Genomic DNA, 14,627 nt, shown 5'->3' with positions numbered 1-14,627 from the left:
TTTCCAGTTGCGCGGTCACTTTGACGACGGCTCCAATTTATTTACCGCTTCAATTTGTCGTCGCTTCTCGCGGGATTCACGTCGTCACAGCGGAAAACCTTGTCGCCAATATACCTACATTGATAACGAGATTGAAATATTCCCAATTAAAGAATATCGCCAACGCAGCCGGCTTCATTAAAATATATATAAAATATAAACGTGTGTGCTTTTTCCATTTTTTTTGAGTGCATTATTCCAATTTTGGGGCCAGAAAAAAGAGTGCTGAAAGTGCTGGCGGGCACAATAAACGCTGCCCCTGTCTCACCTGAGCGCTTCAAGCCACAAAAGTGTAAAGTGCAGCGCGACTCTTTGCTTTTCGGTCGCTTTTTCTGCTTTTTGTTTTTGCTTGCGATTTCGAGATCCGCGATTCAGCAAGAATTCTGCGAGCGTGTGCGCGAGTGGTTGCTGTTGTTGTTGCTGCTGTTGCTGCCGCGCTCTAATTGCTAGTCTTCGTGCGGAGAATTCTTCAGGCGCTTCTTTTTCTTCTTCTTGGGACGCCCGCACCGCAAATGAGGTAAAAAATAATAAATAAAGTACGCAAACTCCGCCACCACGAAGTACACAGGGAGAATAAGTGGGCGTTAAGCCCTCCTTAACGAGACTTTATGCTTAATGCTTAAGGCGAATTCTAAAGTAAATAGTTGCCAAAATGCGGCTACCGAATGTGAAATATCTGACATGGTTTTGGTTTTCATCTTGTCCCATACAATTTGGAGTATTTACCCCAATTTCTCGGTGTCCTCATCTGCACAGTGTGTGTTAAACACAGTTGAACATGTAACTTAATGCCTTGTCTTGGCTGTTATTGTTGGCATTATATTGTCGTCTTGGTAGCCGCCATCTGTAAACCGCTTAACGGGCGACACAATTTTCAGATATTAATAAATAACGCGTTAATTGTCGGCCTTCAACTGCCTTTGTTGTTGCTGCCCTTGTTATTGTTATTGCTGCTATTGCTGTATCTTCGTGTTAGATTTGCTCTAAATACTTTGAAGTTCATGGCGAAGATCTGAAGAAACGAAAATAAGAAAGTTCTCACCGCCGAAATAAGTCACGAATCCATCAACGCCAAGGAATATGTGTAAAGATGTACATTTACCTGTTTAATATACTATAGTTGGGATTAATAGAACTTAATAGAATTAAAATAGGTATAATATTTACTGAAATGCCTGCTTTGAATGTGTTTCGAAATATTTAAAACCACACGTGGTAAATTGTTGTGAAAAGCTGTACTTAGACTTGTGGTGGATTGAAAAACTATGGTCAGAGGAAAATATGTGCCAAGAGTGCGCCTCGCGGCTGATAAACGAGATTCTCGGAGACCGAAGACCGAAGACCGCCCGCAGTAGAATCGTTTACGCAGCAGCGGTTTCCTTGAAATTGAGCCAGCGACTGAGGGCCTCGTTATGATTGATGGACTGGCTAGCTAACTGATTGGGCCGCCTGATTGATCATTGCATCTTGGCTGGGCCGCTTATGCAATCCCCGCCAGCAATTTGGACACTCGAGCCGCGGACGGGCACTCGCCTGGTGAGCACCTGGCCAATGGGCCTGCGGTGGGTTAAAGCCATGGCAATAACAATAACAGGCACACTTTGTGGCACGGCCAACAAACAGCAAATAGTTTACAACAAAACAACAAACAGAGTCCCACAAAACGGCGACTTTCCAATGAGCACGGCTTGTGGGCCAATCGGTTAATTGCATTTCCTGGACAACACCACCATCATCATCACCACTGCGTCATCGCAGATACTCGTCATCATTGTCGTCGTCATCGTCATCAGCATTTGCAAGCCATTCCCATGATGATGGGGCGTTAATGGCTCTTTAATTACCCGGACTGTTTGGCAGGGATCTTGGAGTCATTGGATCTCTGGATCTCGCTGCATATCTTGCTGCCCGCATTGCATTGCACATGCAAATTGCCAAATGGAAAATGCCAATTCACGTTGCGCGTATCTCATAGATACACAAAATTGAAATTATAATAAAAAGCAATGAGGCAAAAAACGGTTGCCGCCGCTGCCTTCGGCTGCCCAGGCTAACTTGAAACCCGGCTCCACTCCACTCCACTCAGCTCAGCTCCTTTTGTAATTCAAGCCACCGCACCACCAGCTGCACCACACACGGAGAAAATCCTTGGGCAGCAGATGTGAACTTCATCCTTCTATGGTTCCAAAATAATTATCATTTTCCAGTATTATATTATAATGTGTTATATCTAAAACTTGTATTGCATCCTAAAGATTAAGATTCCTTCTTCTTATTTCGTTATTCCCAAACTTGTTATCTATTTTATCAGTTTCATTTCTATCAAAAAACTCTTTGAAAGCTTTCCCAAATATTTTCGGTGCACCAAACGGCCTGGGCAACCAGTTCGCCTCGCCGCCCAGTTAGCCTCAGATGGCATTTTTGCCAGGCGGACCTGGCGGACAAGCAGAAGGACGGACATTTGGCGGCGACTCTTGGACTGGTTGGGTTTTCCACCAGGTCTGCCGAGTCTACCGCATCTACCGCGTCTACCCAGACTGGCATTTGTGGCATAGGATAAGCCTTTTAGCCAACTTAACCCACTGGCAACCGTTGCTAAATTAGCGAAAAGTAAACGTTTGCTCACTGTTTTGTTTTTGCTACGGTAATTAGGGTTTCTCATGATTTTTCCCAATCCTACTTTGCATAAATTCTTAAGTTATGTTTTTCTAAAGTAATTATTAACATAATAGCATGTTTGCGAAAAATATTTTCATATAAACTAGCTTAGACAAACGGAAATTCTCAACGTTCTAACAGTGGGATGTCTTTCTTAAGTGCAAAATTATGCTTCTCGTAGGGAGAAAGAGGGTCTCAGAAATAGTTCTATCTTTATCCCTCGAAGATACAGGGTAGCAATGGGTATTAGTGGCTGTGACGCTCTAGAATTCGCCGGCAAGATTTCGCTGCAACTTTCGCTGTGGCAAGAAGGTGATGATCTGCAGATGGCTTCGACCAAAGCCGCGCCCAGCCAATCCAGTTTGCGCCGCCGCCAATCCTCTCCTGCGCCCACGGAAAAATACCCAGAAGTGGCAGCTGGGCCGCCAGCTGTGGCTCCATCTCCAATCTCCATCCCCTGCCCCTGCCCCCCATCCGTCTCCAACTGCAGCTGAATCTCCTTCGCCTTCGTTGAGTTTGGGCAGCTGTTTCGCGTGGGCAACTTGGACACAAAAAGGGATTGAGGTAAGGGGGTACACAGGGAAAAAAAACAACAATAATAATATCAGCATATCAGCTACCCATTGTCAGCTTAATTTTGTCATATTCATAAGGTAAACGAACAAAGTCGAATGGGAAATATGCGGTCTCTTTTCAACTGTTTGGCGATTCAAATGTATTAGGAAATCAAACACAGTTGCACTGGAAAAAACATATGAAATATGACTTCTGTGGTACCAGTAACTATTCAACACATTTCAAATGTTCGTTACAAAGTGACCTTATCTTTTTCTTAACAGTGTATTTGAGTAGGAACGGGACAGCATGGCACTTCAATTAAAAGCAACACCCTCGAATGCAAACAGACACAATTGCAACCGAAACCGAAACCGAAACTGAAAACGGCCACGGTGAAACATCAATTTATGCAAAACAATTCAATTTTTGCCGCCATCAGCGGTCATTTACCCCGTTTGCAACACCCTCTGCTTTTTTTCATCATTATTTTCTTGGCTCTTTTAGCGGCACCCATCATTTGGCTGCAGGGCCTCACAACACACGGCAAACGTACTTGAAACAGAGTTTCGTGTCACGCCTTGGACACAAAGTTGTTCAACGTTTCACACGCTGCAAGTGGGTGGCAGCAGCAACAACACCAACAGCAACAACAAAAGTTGCAGCTGCAACAACAACTCAATGCTGCAGCAGGTGTGTGGGAATCTTGGCCAAATAGCAAAAGTTCAATAGCAGCAACGGCATCGCCTGGTGATGCGATTGCTGCAGCTTGCCACCGATGATGTTGCAGCTAGTCGTCTGCAGGGTTTTGTAGTGTGTCTAGTGTTTCAAGTGTTTCAAGTGTTGCTGCTGTTGCATTTCGCCGCCAAAAAATACAGTGGGCAGCCAAAGTAAACAGCGGCAATGCTGCCATTTGCCCATTGTGCAGCTGCTGGGCGGGAATTTAGCTGGTGTGGTTGGTGTTGCTGGTGTTGCTGGTGTGGTTGGTGTTGCTGGTGTTGCCGCTGCTGGCTGCTGTGACTGCCAATTGCCAGCTGACGCAATCAGGCAAATGAGAGGCGGCAGGCAGCGGTGGCAAGCTCATCTTGCACGCAATCAAACTCGGAATGATTTGAAGCGCAAAATTTAAATTGTTTTGCCAGCCGAGGGTTTCACCCCAGCTCTTTTTTTTGTTTTTGCCCGTGTCCCATTGCCACACACGCAAAGCGTTTGACGCTGCCACATAAACTCAATCGACTTGTAGCCACAAATCTTATATATTTGGCCGTTTCCAAGGCGGAAACTGTTTCTAGATTATCCATTCTTACATTAGCATGGTGGAGTATATTTGGATATAGCTGCATAATGCCTCTTAGAGTTTCGTGGGACTTGCCCTTTCTCTTGTGTCCGTTGTGTGAAGCAATCCTGTGCGGCTGTTGCATAAGCTGCACTTAATTGGCTGAAGGTGAAAGCAGGCGACACAGGCGCAGACGGAGACGCAGTCACCTTCCTTTAACCCCCACACATCGCTGTTAATGTTCTGCAATTAAAATGAGCCAGAGTAAAAGTGCACAAGGCGCTTTCTCCAGACGAAGGAGCAGATTCCCAGCCAGCCAGCCGGGTTGCAAGTTGCTGGATGCTGGTCGCCAGTTGCCTGTTGCCAGTTGCCTGTTGCCAGTTGACTGTTGCCATTGGCTTCCTTGCGCACGACAGCCGCATTTGGTATTTATGGAGTTGGCGAGGCGCTGCATCACGATTATGGCGACGGCGCATCCTCCTCGGTGGCATAACCCACGTTTGACATTGCTTGCAAATTTGGCGATAAGCCTTGGCAAGCGGAGTTTTCACCAGAAAAATGCCTCGGCAAACGGCAGACGGCAGCTGCAGCGGAGGATGCTGCTTAGATTATCGACAATTTGTCACGTTGTCAGTCGTGCGTTCGCCTGATTGCCGCGGCGGAAGTAAAAGCCTGGGCACAGGTGCGCATCATCAGCAGCAGCAGCAACTTTACCAACAGTGCCACATGCAAAAGCGCCACATGCAAGATGCCAGATTTAAGCAATTGAGGCGCACACGTGTGTGTCCAACGGACGACAAATTCGACAGAAATTTCTCTTTTATTTATTGTAATTTCGCTTAGCAGCTGCTGCTGCTGCTGCTCCTGCCTATTCAAATGTGAAAATATGGAGAAATGCTGCATGCATACGTGCAAATATTTCCATTTTGTGCCGCGGCCAATTAAATCATGCCCAATGAACTCGTAATTACAGGCAAAGCAAAGCAGAGCAGCCACAGCAACAGTGAGCAGCCCGTGTTTCCCTCGTTGCGGCAATCTGTGAATCGAAAGACTTAGGCAACGAACGCGAGATAAGTCATTTTGACGATCCAGCTACGGAATTCGACATGGCACGGAGTGAATGTTTAATGGATGTCTCCCTCTGCCAGAAAACGCCGATTGAAAGATTAGCCAAGTGAACATCAAGCGTTTGTCAATCGCCCTTGACTTTAGATAATTTATGGCAAAGGTTTCACACAACTGCTGCTGTGTAAATAATAAGGTACCTTATATAACTTAACCAAAATGTTATTCGATAAATGCGGTTTTCTAGATACAGTACGCTACGCTATTCAAAACATTATCCAAACCTGGATCAATTGATTGTGCGTGTAATGTGTGTGTATTCCTGACATCTTGCGTGAAAATGCTTTAGTGTAAATGGGCTATTAACCCAACGCAACTAGGCGAATAGGACCATAAATCATTCAATACGCGTTGACACCCATGGGACACATAGAACGCGATCGATCGGCGGACCTTTACGACTTTCCCTCGATCATGACTCAGGGCAAACGAAATCGACGTAGTACGAGTACTCCACATTTTCGAGTGAAATTGCGAGCTGCAGTCGAAGAACTGAAACAAAAGCCGGGCGTGATTATCAGTTTATGGAGAACCCGATGTTAATTCGAGTCCAACGAATCTCCATCTCGATCCGAATGGGAAAGCACTTAACGCGCTTGTCACGCACATGTAATGCGGAGAACACACCGCAGTGCTACGTGAGCCGCTAACAAAAAAAAAACTAGAAAAACAAAAAAAAGGCAGGGCACTAAAAGTCTAGATGGAAAATGCCCAACTGGATGCTGGACAACTGACTATATGCCATACTATATGCATATGTGCATATGTGCAGAGAAAGTCATGTCCACAAATAATTACTACATTTCAGCTGCCCAAGAAGACGCAACCGAAACACAGAAAACAAGGCGATAAAAACAGATTTTTACTTGTTGTTTTTTTCGCCGTGGCCGAGAAAATTTCTTCGCACATTTCCGAGGAGTTGCCGAGCATGAAATTCGTATGGAAATCCAAATCAGCCAGTGGTCAAGGCTTGTTATTTTCTCTTGCTCTGTAGTTTTTTACCCCTTGTGTTTTGTATTTTTTGCTTTTTCAATTAAAGTCCAAGCAAAAGCTGAGCAATTGCCAAACGGAAACCAAACGGAAAGTGTCAACACGGTGGGGGAAAAAAAGAAATAAAAGCGCGGGGAAAGGTGGATATCTGAGGCGTGACAGGAAGTTGTAGATGCCGCAGCAGCAACAGCAACAGCAACTCATTAGAACTAATTGCAGGGGTCAAGAGGGGGGTCAAACAGGGGAATTGCGCGGTGAGGCAGTTGCTTTTTTTTCGACATTCAACAGGTGAAAGGCCGTCAGAGATGTTGGCCTTTTTGCCTTTGTTTTGTTTTGTTTTGGCTGCCGCTTTCTTGCCGCCGCTGCAGTTGTTTGTCGAAACTTAATTGTAACTGCCAAATAATTCGTGGCGGCCGCAGAAACAGATTATCATTATTATTATTATTACACTCTTTCTATTGTTATTAACTGTCGAAAGGAAAAGGGAGCGGTGCTGCAGCTCGCCGTCTGCCAGTTTCATGTTGCAAGTTGCAGGTTGTTGGTTGCTGGTTTGCTGGTTGCTGGTTTGCTGGTTGCATGCTGCCGCTTTTCATCGACATCGCTGAACGAGATCGTTGTCTGGCAGGTCGGGAAACTCCTCCATTATCGAGATAAAAGTGCAGGTATTTGGGTCTGGGTCTGAACTTAACCACCGATAATTGTCGTTAATCGCCGGAATAGCTGGGATGTCAAGTTGCCAGCGGATGTGCGTTGAATGCAGCATACTTTTATCACTGCTTGTCAATCCAATTCAATGTTTGTGGCAAGTAGACTGGCTTCATTCGATAAGCCAAACAATTTGCATTAGTAAGTACGATCGGTTATGAATATTTCATTGAGAAATCCTGGCGAATTACCGCACCTCATTCAAGTTAAGTGTTCATAACATACTGCAAGTTACAGCCACTACAATCTATTTTTAAAGACCCCTTGGAGTTTTTAATTAACAGCCAAAGCTGTTGGTTATTAATAAGTGATTGCAAATCTAACTACAATGTATGCAACTATCTATCCTCAGCAAAATATACAAACGACAGCAATCCCGAAGTGCCAGCAGATTGAAAGTGGCGAAATCGTTTAGTTTGATGACACAACTCGCATAATAGTTCAATAATAACTCGATGGGTAATCTTAAGTATTTCAACTTTCGTTAAGCATACCCATTCAATCAGTCTGCTCACATAACCCAATTCTATATTAAACTATATGCAATTATCTTTCCATTCGACACACTTTTCCTCCGCCACAATCTTGCCCATATACCATATAACATAGCAACCAGCGTCCGATTATCGAATGATTTATATCTTTCCCATTCGGATTGCAATTCAAAATTCCGATTCATATTTCCATTCCGCCATTAGGCGGCGGGCAATTATAAATGTTTTGATCCAAGTAATTGCCACTTGCGTCAGTGGTGCGCCGTAAGTGGGTAACTGAGGCAATTTGGGTTCACATCTTGGCATCACCTCCACCTTTCCCCCCTCCCAAATCCCCCCTGTATATGTATATATATTGTCTTCGGGTCGCTGGTAAGTGAGTTGAACTTTGGCGAAGCGAATGATTTATGTGGCAGCTGGGGCAGCTAACAAATAGCTGATTCGCTCCAAATCGAAGTGCATAATGCAAGGCCCGGCGGGGGCAGTCGCATAATTTCAATAATAAATTTCTATAATTTTCCCCAGTTTCTTTTGCGTTTTTTGTTGCTGCTGCTGTTGTTGTTGTTTGTGTTGTTTTTCTGGCTGCAAGTGAAGCGTAGAATTACGTGAAAAAGTGAAATTATGCGACGGCGGCGGCAGTGAATGTAAATCGCCTCAGATCTCTGGCTTACCAGCTCGCAAGCTCCACCAACTGGCAGTGGTGCGTGAAAGCAGGCACCGCCAGCACCAATTCTACACGGCGCCAAAAACTTGCGACCAACAAGAAATATTCCCTTTCCTTCCCAAATAATTAGTTGTTATGTAGAAACTATATAGAAACTTATATAGAAACTGTTAAATAGAAACTAACCATGGTTTGCATTCTTTTAACATATTAACTCTATAATCAATTTGTATTTTCATTTTATGATTTTATTTTATTTCCATTTCATTGTATTTGTTTTCCAACCATACAACACCTGCTTATGAGCTTAGTACGCTCTCGTGGCCCGGAAATTCGCTCAGTGTACCCAAGCCACCAGCAGCACCGCCTCTGCCGATGCGTGTGACCCAATTCGGCAATTTTCGATTGCAAGTTCAAGTTTTGCTCACTTTATTTATACATATGTATGTACTTATGTATGTACAACTTGTGTCTGCTGGCGCTTCTCTTCTACGTTATTACTTGTCAGGCTGTTCACGTCGCGAATCGGACATTATTTTTCGAGGAGGGGGAGGGGAGACACTCCCCACTTTCTTCAACTTTCGCACGGCAGCCACTTAATTCGCTTTTTGGCCACTCGACTCCACTTCGATTTCTGACTGATAGGAGCTATAATATTTAGAATGAAACTAAGATCTTTAGACTCATTAGCCCATCGGTGATCACTTTTTAAGTAGTTATGTCTTGAGTTCGGAAATCGTTTAAAAGAATCTAACATTCCATTTTGTCTTCCTTCTGCTGCAGCTGCCTGTGAGGACATTCCCGCAACATGATGGCGATGACAGCAGCCTCGGCTTCGATGTCCACAGCCGCATCGCTGACCAACTCGGCGTCGACGGACTGCAGCAGCAGCATGCAGGGATCGACGACCAGTTCGGCGTCCAGCGATGTGATGACCTTGACGACCACGGCGGCCTCCTCGTGGTGCGCCATTCCCGCGAGCTCCCGCCTCCGCGTGCTGCGCCTGGTGAGGCCGCATCAGAGGCGACTCCTGGTGGGCGGACCGGAGAGGGGCAGCACCTACGGATTCACGGTGCGCGGCGGACGGGAGCACGGCACCGGCTTCTTTGTGTCCCACGTGGAGCACGGCGGCGAGGCGCAGCTGAAGGGTCTGCGGGTGAGTAGCTAGTAGTGGGTCACTGGGTCACAACCAGTGGGTCAACCGAAAATTCCGATCACGTAGCACTGCGTGACGGATTCCAGGGCGAGGTCTGCCACTTACGCACCGCTTTCTCCCGCAGATTGGCGACCAGATCTTGCGGATCAATGGCTTCCGCCTGGACGATGCCGTGCACAAGGAGTTCATCCAACTGGTGGCTGGCCAGGATCGGGTCACCCTGAAAGTGCGCGGTGTGGGAATGCTGCCTGTGAGGGAGTAAGTGCAACTTGGCTTTAGACAATGCCAATTGGATTCATTGAATATTGAACTTCTTAGCCAACCAGAGGAACGCTTGTCCTGGAGCGTGGTGAAGCTGCCCAGCGTAAGTGGCACTCCCTCGGAGAGCTCCTTCAAGGGCGAGAGACGCGGCGCCAGCCGGGACATCAGTGTGGTGCTCCATGTGGCGCCCAGGACGAAGCTGGGACTGGGCATTTGCAAGGGTCCCGAGTGGAAGCCGGGCATCTTTGTGCAGTTCACCAAGGAGCGGAGTGTGGCCCGGGAGGCGGGCTTGCGGCCGGGTGACCAGATCCTCAGCGTCAACAGCATCGACTTCTCGGACGTCCTCTTCAGCGAGGCCGTCGCCGTGATGAAGAGCAGCAGCAAACTGGACATGGTGGTGCGCACGGCGGCCGGATGTGACCTCTTTCCGGGTGAATCCAGTGGCTACAACAGCTCTGCCAGCTCGGTGACGGGCGATCAGAGTCCTTGCTGGGCGGACGCCAAGTCCAAGCGCTTGACGGCGGTCAGGGAGGAGTCCGGAGCAGGTGGAGCAGGTGGAGCAGGACCCGGGGCAGGCAGTCCCAATTGGTCGCAGGGCGTCGAGGTGCACAAGCAGATGAACAGGACCATCATCAAGTTGACGGAGAACGGGACTTCCATTAACAACACATACATAGCCAGTTCCGGTGGCAGTTCCGTTTCGGGTTCCGGCTCTTCGGCCAGCGGAACTTCCGGCCGCAGTCAGCAGTCACAATCGCATCCATCCCGCAACTCAACCACCATGAAGCGTAGCCATCTGAGGCCGGTCAACTCCTCTGGTTCCGGCGCGGGATTAGCAGGCGGATCTGCTGGATCTGCTGGATCTTCTGGATCAGGATCAGGAGGAGTCATCGCTGCACCTGCTCCACCGCCGCCGGCGATGAATGAAGGAGCCAATGCCAGTGGCTCAGTGGGCAGCAGTCTCTCCAGTGCCATAACCGAGGAGCTCAAGAAGCGCAAAGAGGTGAGTGCTGCACTTTGAAAGCTAACCAAGTCCTATTATAGAATATATATGTATTTAAACTTTAAACGTTCTGAGGTGACACCCGTTTTTTTAAGTGCACCATGCAAGATTGCTCCACCAGCAACTAATTGGAATCATTGCAGAAGCAGCAGCAGCATCAGCAGCGCAACAATCGAGATCGAGATCGGGATGTGAATGGAAATGGAAACGTGGATCGCCAGCTGATGGGCCACAATGGAAATGCAGTTGGAAATGGAGTTGGAAGTGGAGGGCACCGCGGCTGCAGCTCCGGCGGCCAAGTGTCGCATCGCCAGCGGGCGAATGTTGCTGGCGTGGCTGCAACATTGCAGGGCAGCGAACGCATCAGCAATTTGCCAGGCGCTGGAGGGGCAGGTGGTTCAAGTGGCTCAAGTGGCGCTGGCGGAGATCAGCACACGGCGCTGATGGACGAATTCAAGCGGGCGCACCAGCGAATGTTCAGGAACGGGTTCCATGAGAGCGAGCACAAGGTGAGCAAGCAGCAACATCATCTAGCAGCAACATCTATGTAGCAGCAAACAGCCAAAAACGCAGCAGTCACATCGCCAGTCCATTGATAGTCGGCTGCTCGCAAAGGTCAAGAGAGCGAGCGCCAGCGCCAGCTCCACCGACTGCACTTGTCGTGGGCCAGTGGCTGGTAGTCCCCTTGCCATCCCTTCCCATCTCAAGACACCCGCTCCCAACCCATTGTGGATCGCTGCTATTACCCAACCGAGCGGCAACTCAAGTAGCTGGCCACTTGTGGCACTAGCAGTTGAGGGGCAAGTGGGGTGGTTAGGGCTCCATTATGATGCGGGGCCACAAGTTGGTCAAGGCTTGTTATCGGCCAAATCGATAAGCCCAGATTGCAGTGGCCATATAACAGGCCAGCATGTGGCGCTGATTAGGATCAGTCAGTGACCAAATGGTCAATGCGCCTTGGTGCATCCATCCGTAGGCAGCGAATTTGGCCATAATTAGTCATTGGCTAAATCGAATTAAGTGCAAAGTCCTTACAAATCTGCATATTAGTATTGACTGTTTCCATATTTAAACGGCAATCGCAGTCAGCTTAATGTTTATGGCTGACGGATGACGGCACACTTGCAGTTCCGCGAAAATCAATCAAATATTTGCGTTTGCCCAATGACACTCCAATTGTTATCAAGGCTCTCCGCTCTTCGGCGGACATGGAAAGACGCGATTCCAGGCCAATTTTGGCCAGAGTTCCGCACCATCAGCCAAAGTGGGCAGATGACTCACGGGTGCGGGTGACAGCCAAATGAGAGAGCACGTTAGAGAAACCAAAACAAAGTCGGGCAAACAACAAATGGCCAAGAGTAAACAGGTGGGGTGAATGGGTGTATTTTGGAGCTGACTGTTCAGTGACTACCCCTCAATGGCTTTATCTAATCGACGAGTCGTCCGTCGTCGGCCGCTGAACGATGAACCAAACTGCGCCGCCGAAGTTGTCCAGTCTTGGCAAGAGTTCGCTGGCGGGTAGATCACATTACGGCCGGAAAAATGAGTTTGCTGCGCGTGAAGAACGGTGGAGCGGGCGACGGGGAGGGGTCAGGTGCCATGCCCACCATGCGGCCAGTTAGCATGGGTCGTCCCCTGGTGACCATGTCCACCTACCAGGTATTTTTAGGGGCTAATATGCACTCCAAGTTGATCTACTGCTAATCTGGGGTTTTTCCCCTGCTAATTTGTTCTTCTTTTTTCGTGTTTTGCAGGAGCGCGGTGAAACGCTGAAACGCACCTCGATTATGCCGGATGAGAGCTGTTATCGGAACAGTATCAACAGCAATGGCTTCAGCGGCAACAGGAGCAACAGCAACACAAGCAGCACAAGCAACACAAGCAACACGGGCAACACAAGCAACACGGGCAACTTCAGTAGCAACAATCGCCTGCAGCCCCAGAACGGAGTCCATCCGGCGAATGGCAACGGGTCGCCGGAACTGCCGCCACCGGTAAGCGAATGATCCGTGTCCGAGTTCCCACCCAATAGGCCAGCAGAGCTGTGACCTATGACCTAAGACCTAGGATTAAGCCAGCCTTGCAGCTATCAATAAAGCTACCTCCCACCAAATTCGAAATTCAAATCTCTGTCTTTAAGCGTCTTTATCTCAAAACTTCAAAATCTCATAGTTTGTCTGAGGTGGTTCGCTGTTAGTGGCTATTAATGTTGACTAGCTGGTTACACTTAACACACAACAATTGAAAGTTTTTGCATCTAAATGACTTCGCAACTGTTTTGCAGCCACCGCAGTTCGCCAATCCGCAGACAAAGCAGATGCCGCCGCAGCAGCTCAAGCTGATGACCGGAAACGCAGCGGCGAACGGAAGCGGAAGTGGAAATGGAAGTGCAAGCGGAAATGGGCTGGGCAACGGCAGCTTGGCCAAGGTCAAGCAGCCCATGTCGCCCATGCGCAGTGCCAGCATCAGTGTGGGCGGATTCCGACCACCAGCCACGCCCCAGCCCGACTACGATGCCGTCCAGCTGCGATCGCCGCCAGCAAGCGGTGCGGTTTCTGGACGGGATGTGGCCACGAGCCAGCAGCAGCGGCGCACCCTGCGACTGGGCACCGTGACCATTGGGGAGTACGGGGATCAGCGGACGACGACGAAGCGGGAAACGCTGCGCAAAACGAATGGCGAGCCCGCATCCAATGGGATCCTGAAGAATGGCAGCAGTCGGAGCAGCGCCAGCTTCAATCACGGCTCCTCCTCCCATCACGCGGAGAAGTCCATCAAGTTTGGGAACTGATCGGGGTCATAGCGATACTACTTTTGTGCAATATGCTCGATGATTTTGTGTGAGAATCAACACGGAGAGTACAAAAAATCGGACGTGCAGCGGTGTTGCATAGGCATATGCATATCTACCATATCCATTACTTTATACCACTTTTTTTTTGTTTACATCTAATTTGTACTATATTTTATTACGATTTGTTGGAAATATTGTGTCACTAGTTGCTATTATTTAACAAACACTGTAAATAACCGACGGGCAAGCGAGTGTGTGTGTTTCCAATAAAGCATATACATACATACATATGTACATATGTGCCTTATTCCCCGGCTCTAGATATGTATATAAATAAACGTGCGTACATCCAAACATAAGCGAAACTGATAAGGAAATGAAAATATTTCGCTGCTTGCGTCAGCTGGCAAACACAGTCGGCCAAATCCCAATTACATTAGAGCCGTAAAGATACCGGGCGTGTTCTCTGTGCCTCCAGTGATAGTGATACTGGGGATTGATATGAACGAGACTAAGTCTCCGCAGACACTTTTAATTAAGTGGGGACGCACCCAATCGAAAGGGGGAGAGGGGCAACAAAATTGGCAACAAGATCTGGCCAAATTACACAAATAGCTAAATGGGTATCATTGTTATCAGTGCTTTAACCAGAACAACGCAAGGAATAATACAAATGTCAACTTGTAATTCTATTTCCAATCATCTACTACCTATTTAGGCAAGTTATTTAGATTTGTTGGCCAAAACACTTAACAAGTTCTAATGCATACCTGTCAAATCCGTGGAACAAACAATACCTGTTTGCGGTTAGGAATCTGCGTCTTGCATCAGTGGACCAACCAGAGGCCTTTATTTATGTTACCTAATTGGCTTACTTTATGGCGGTTCATATTAGTCAATAGTTACA

The 14,627-nt window shown here is 47.7% G+C and overlaps 1 protein-coding gene across 2 annotated transcripts; it reads left to right on the top strand.

Moving 5' to 3' along the window:
- The first annotated feature begins 17 nt into the window (after window positions 1-17).
- LOC122623692 (cell wall protein AWA1) lies at window positions 18-14,014 on the top strand. 2 transcript variants are annotated; one of them, XM_043802981.1, is made up of 7 exons: window positions 18-556; window positions 9,290-9,662; window positions 9,787-9,920; window positions 9,981-10,926; window positions 11,076-11,435; window positions 12,681-12,920; window positions 13,211-14,014. In XM_043802981.1, exons 2-7 carry the CDS (start codon window positions 9,315-9,317, stop codon window positions 13,715-13,717), a joined length of 2,535 nt encoding a protein of 844 aa, XP_043658916.1. In that variant the 5' UTR covers window positions 18-556; window positions 9,290-9,314; the 3' UTR covers window positions 13,718-14,014. The 2 variants fall into 2 exon arrangements, with proteins under 2 accessions (XP_043658916.1, XP_043658915.1); XM_043802980.1 differs by having other exon boundaries at window positions 20-556; window positions 11,070-11,435.
- The last annotated feature ends 613 nt before the right edge of the window (window positions 14,015-14,627 follow it).

Source organism: Drosophila teissieri, chromosome X, assembly GCF_016746235.2.
Source record: "Drosophila teissieri strain GT53w chromosome X, Prin_Dtei_1.1, whole genome shotgun sequence".
In the NCBI taxonomy this organism is placed as follows: domain Eukaryota; kingdom Metazoa; phylum Arthropoda; class Insecta; order Diptera; family Drosophilidae; genus Drosophila; species Drosophila teissieri.
The sequence above is the reverse complement of the archived record's forward strand: the minus strand, read 5'-3'. Positions and strand labels throughout refer to the sequence as shown.

Coding starts and splice junctions, on each gene's coding strand:
- LOC122623692 (XM_043802980.1), top strand. CDS start 9,315: ATGATGGCGATGACAGCAGCCTCGGCTTCGATGTCCACAGCCGCATCG. Junction 11,436..12,680: donor TCCATGAGAGCGAGCACAAG/GTGAGCAAGCAG, acceptor CGTGTTTTGCAG/GAGCGCGGTGAAACGCTGAA. Junction 12,921..13,210: donor CGCCGGAACTGCCGCCACCG/GTAAGCGAATGA, acceptor ACTGTTTTGCAG/CCACCGCAGTTCGCCAATCC.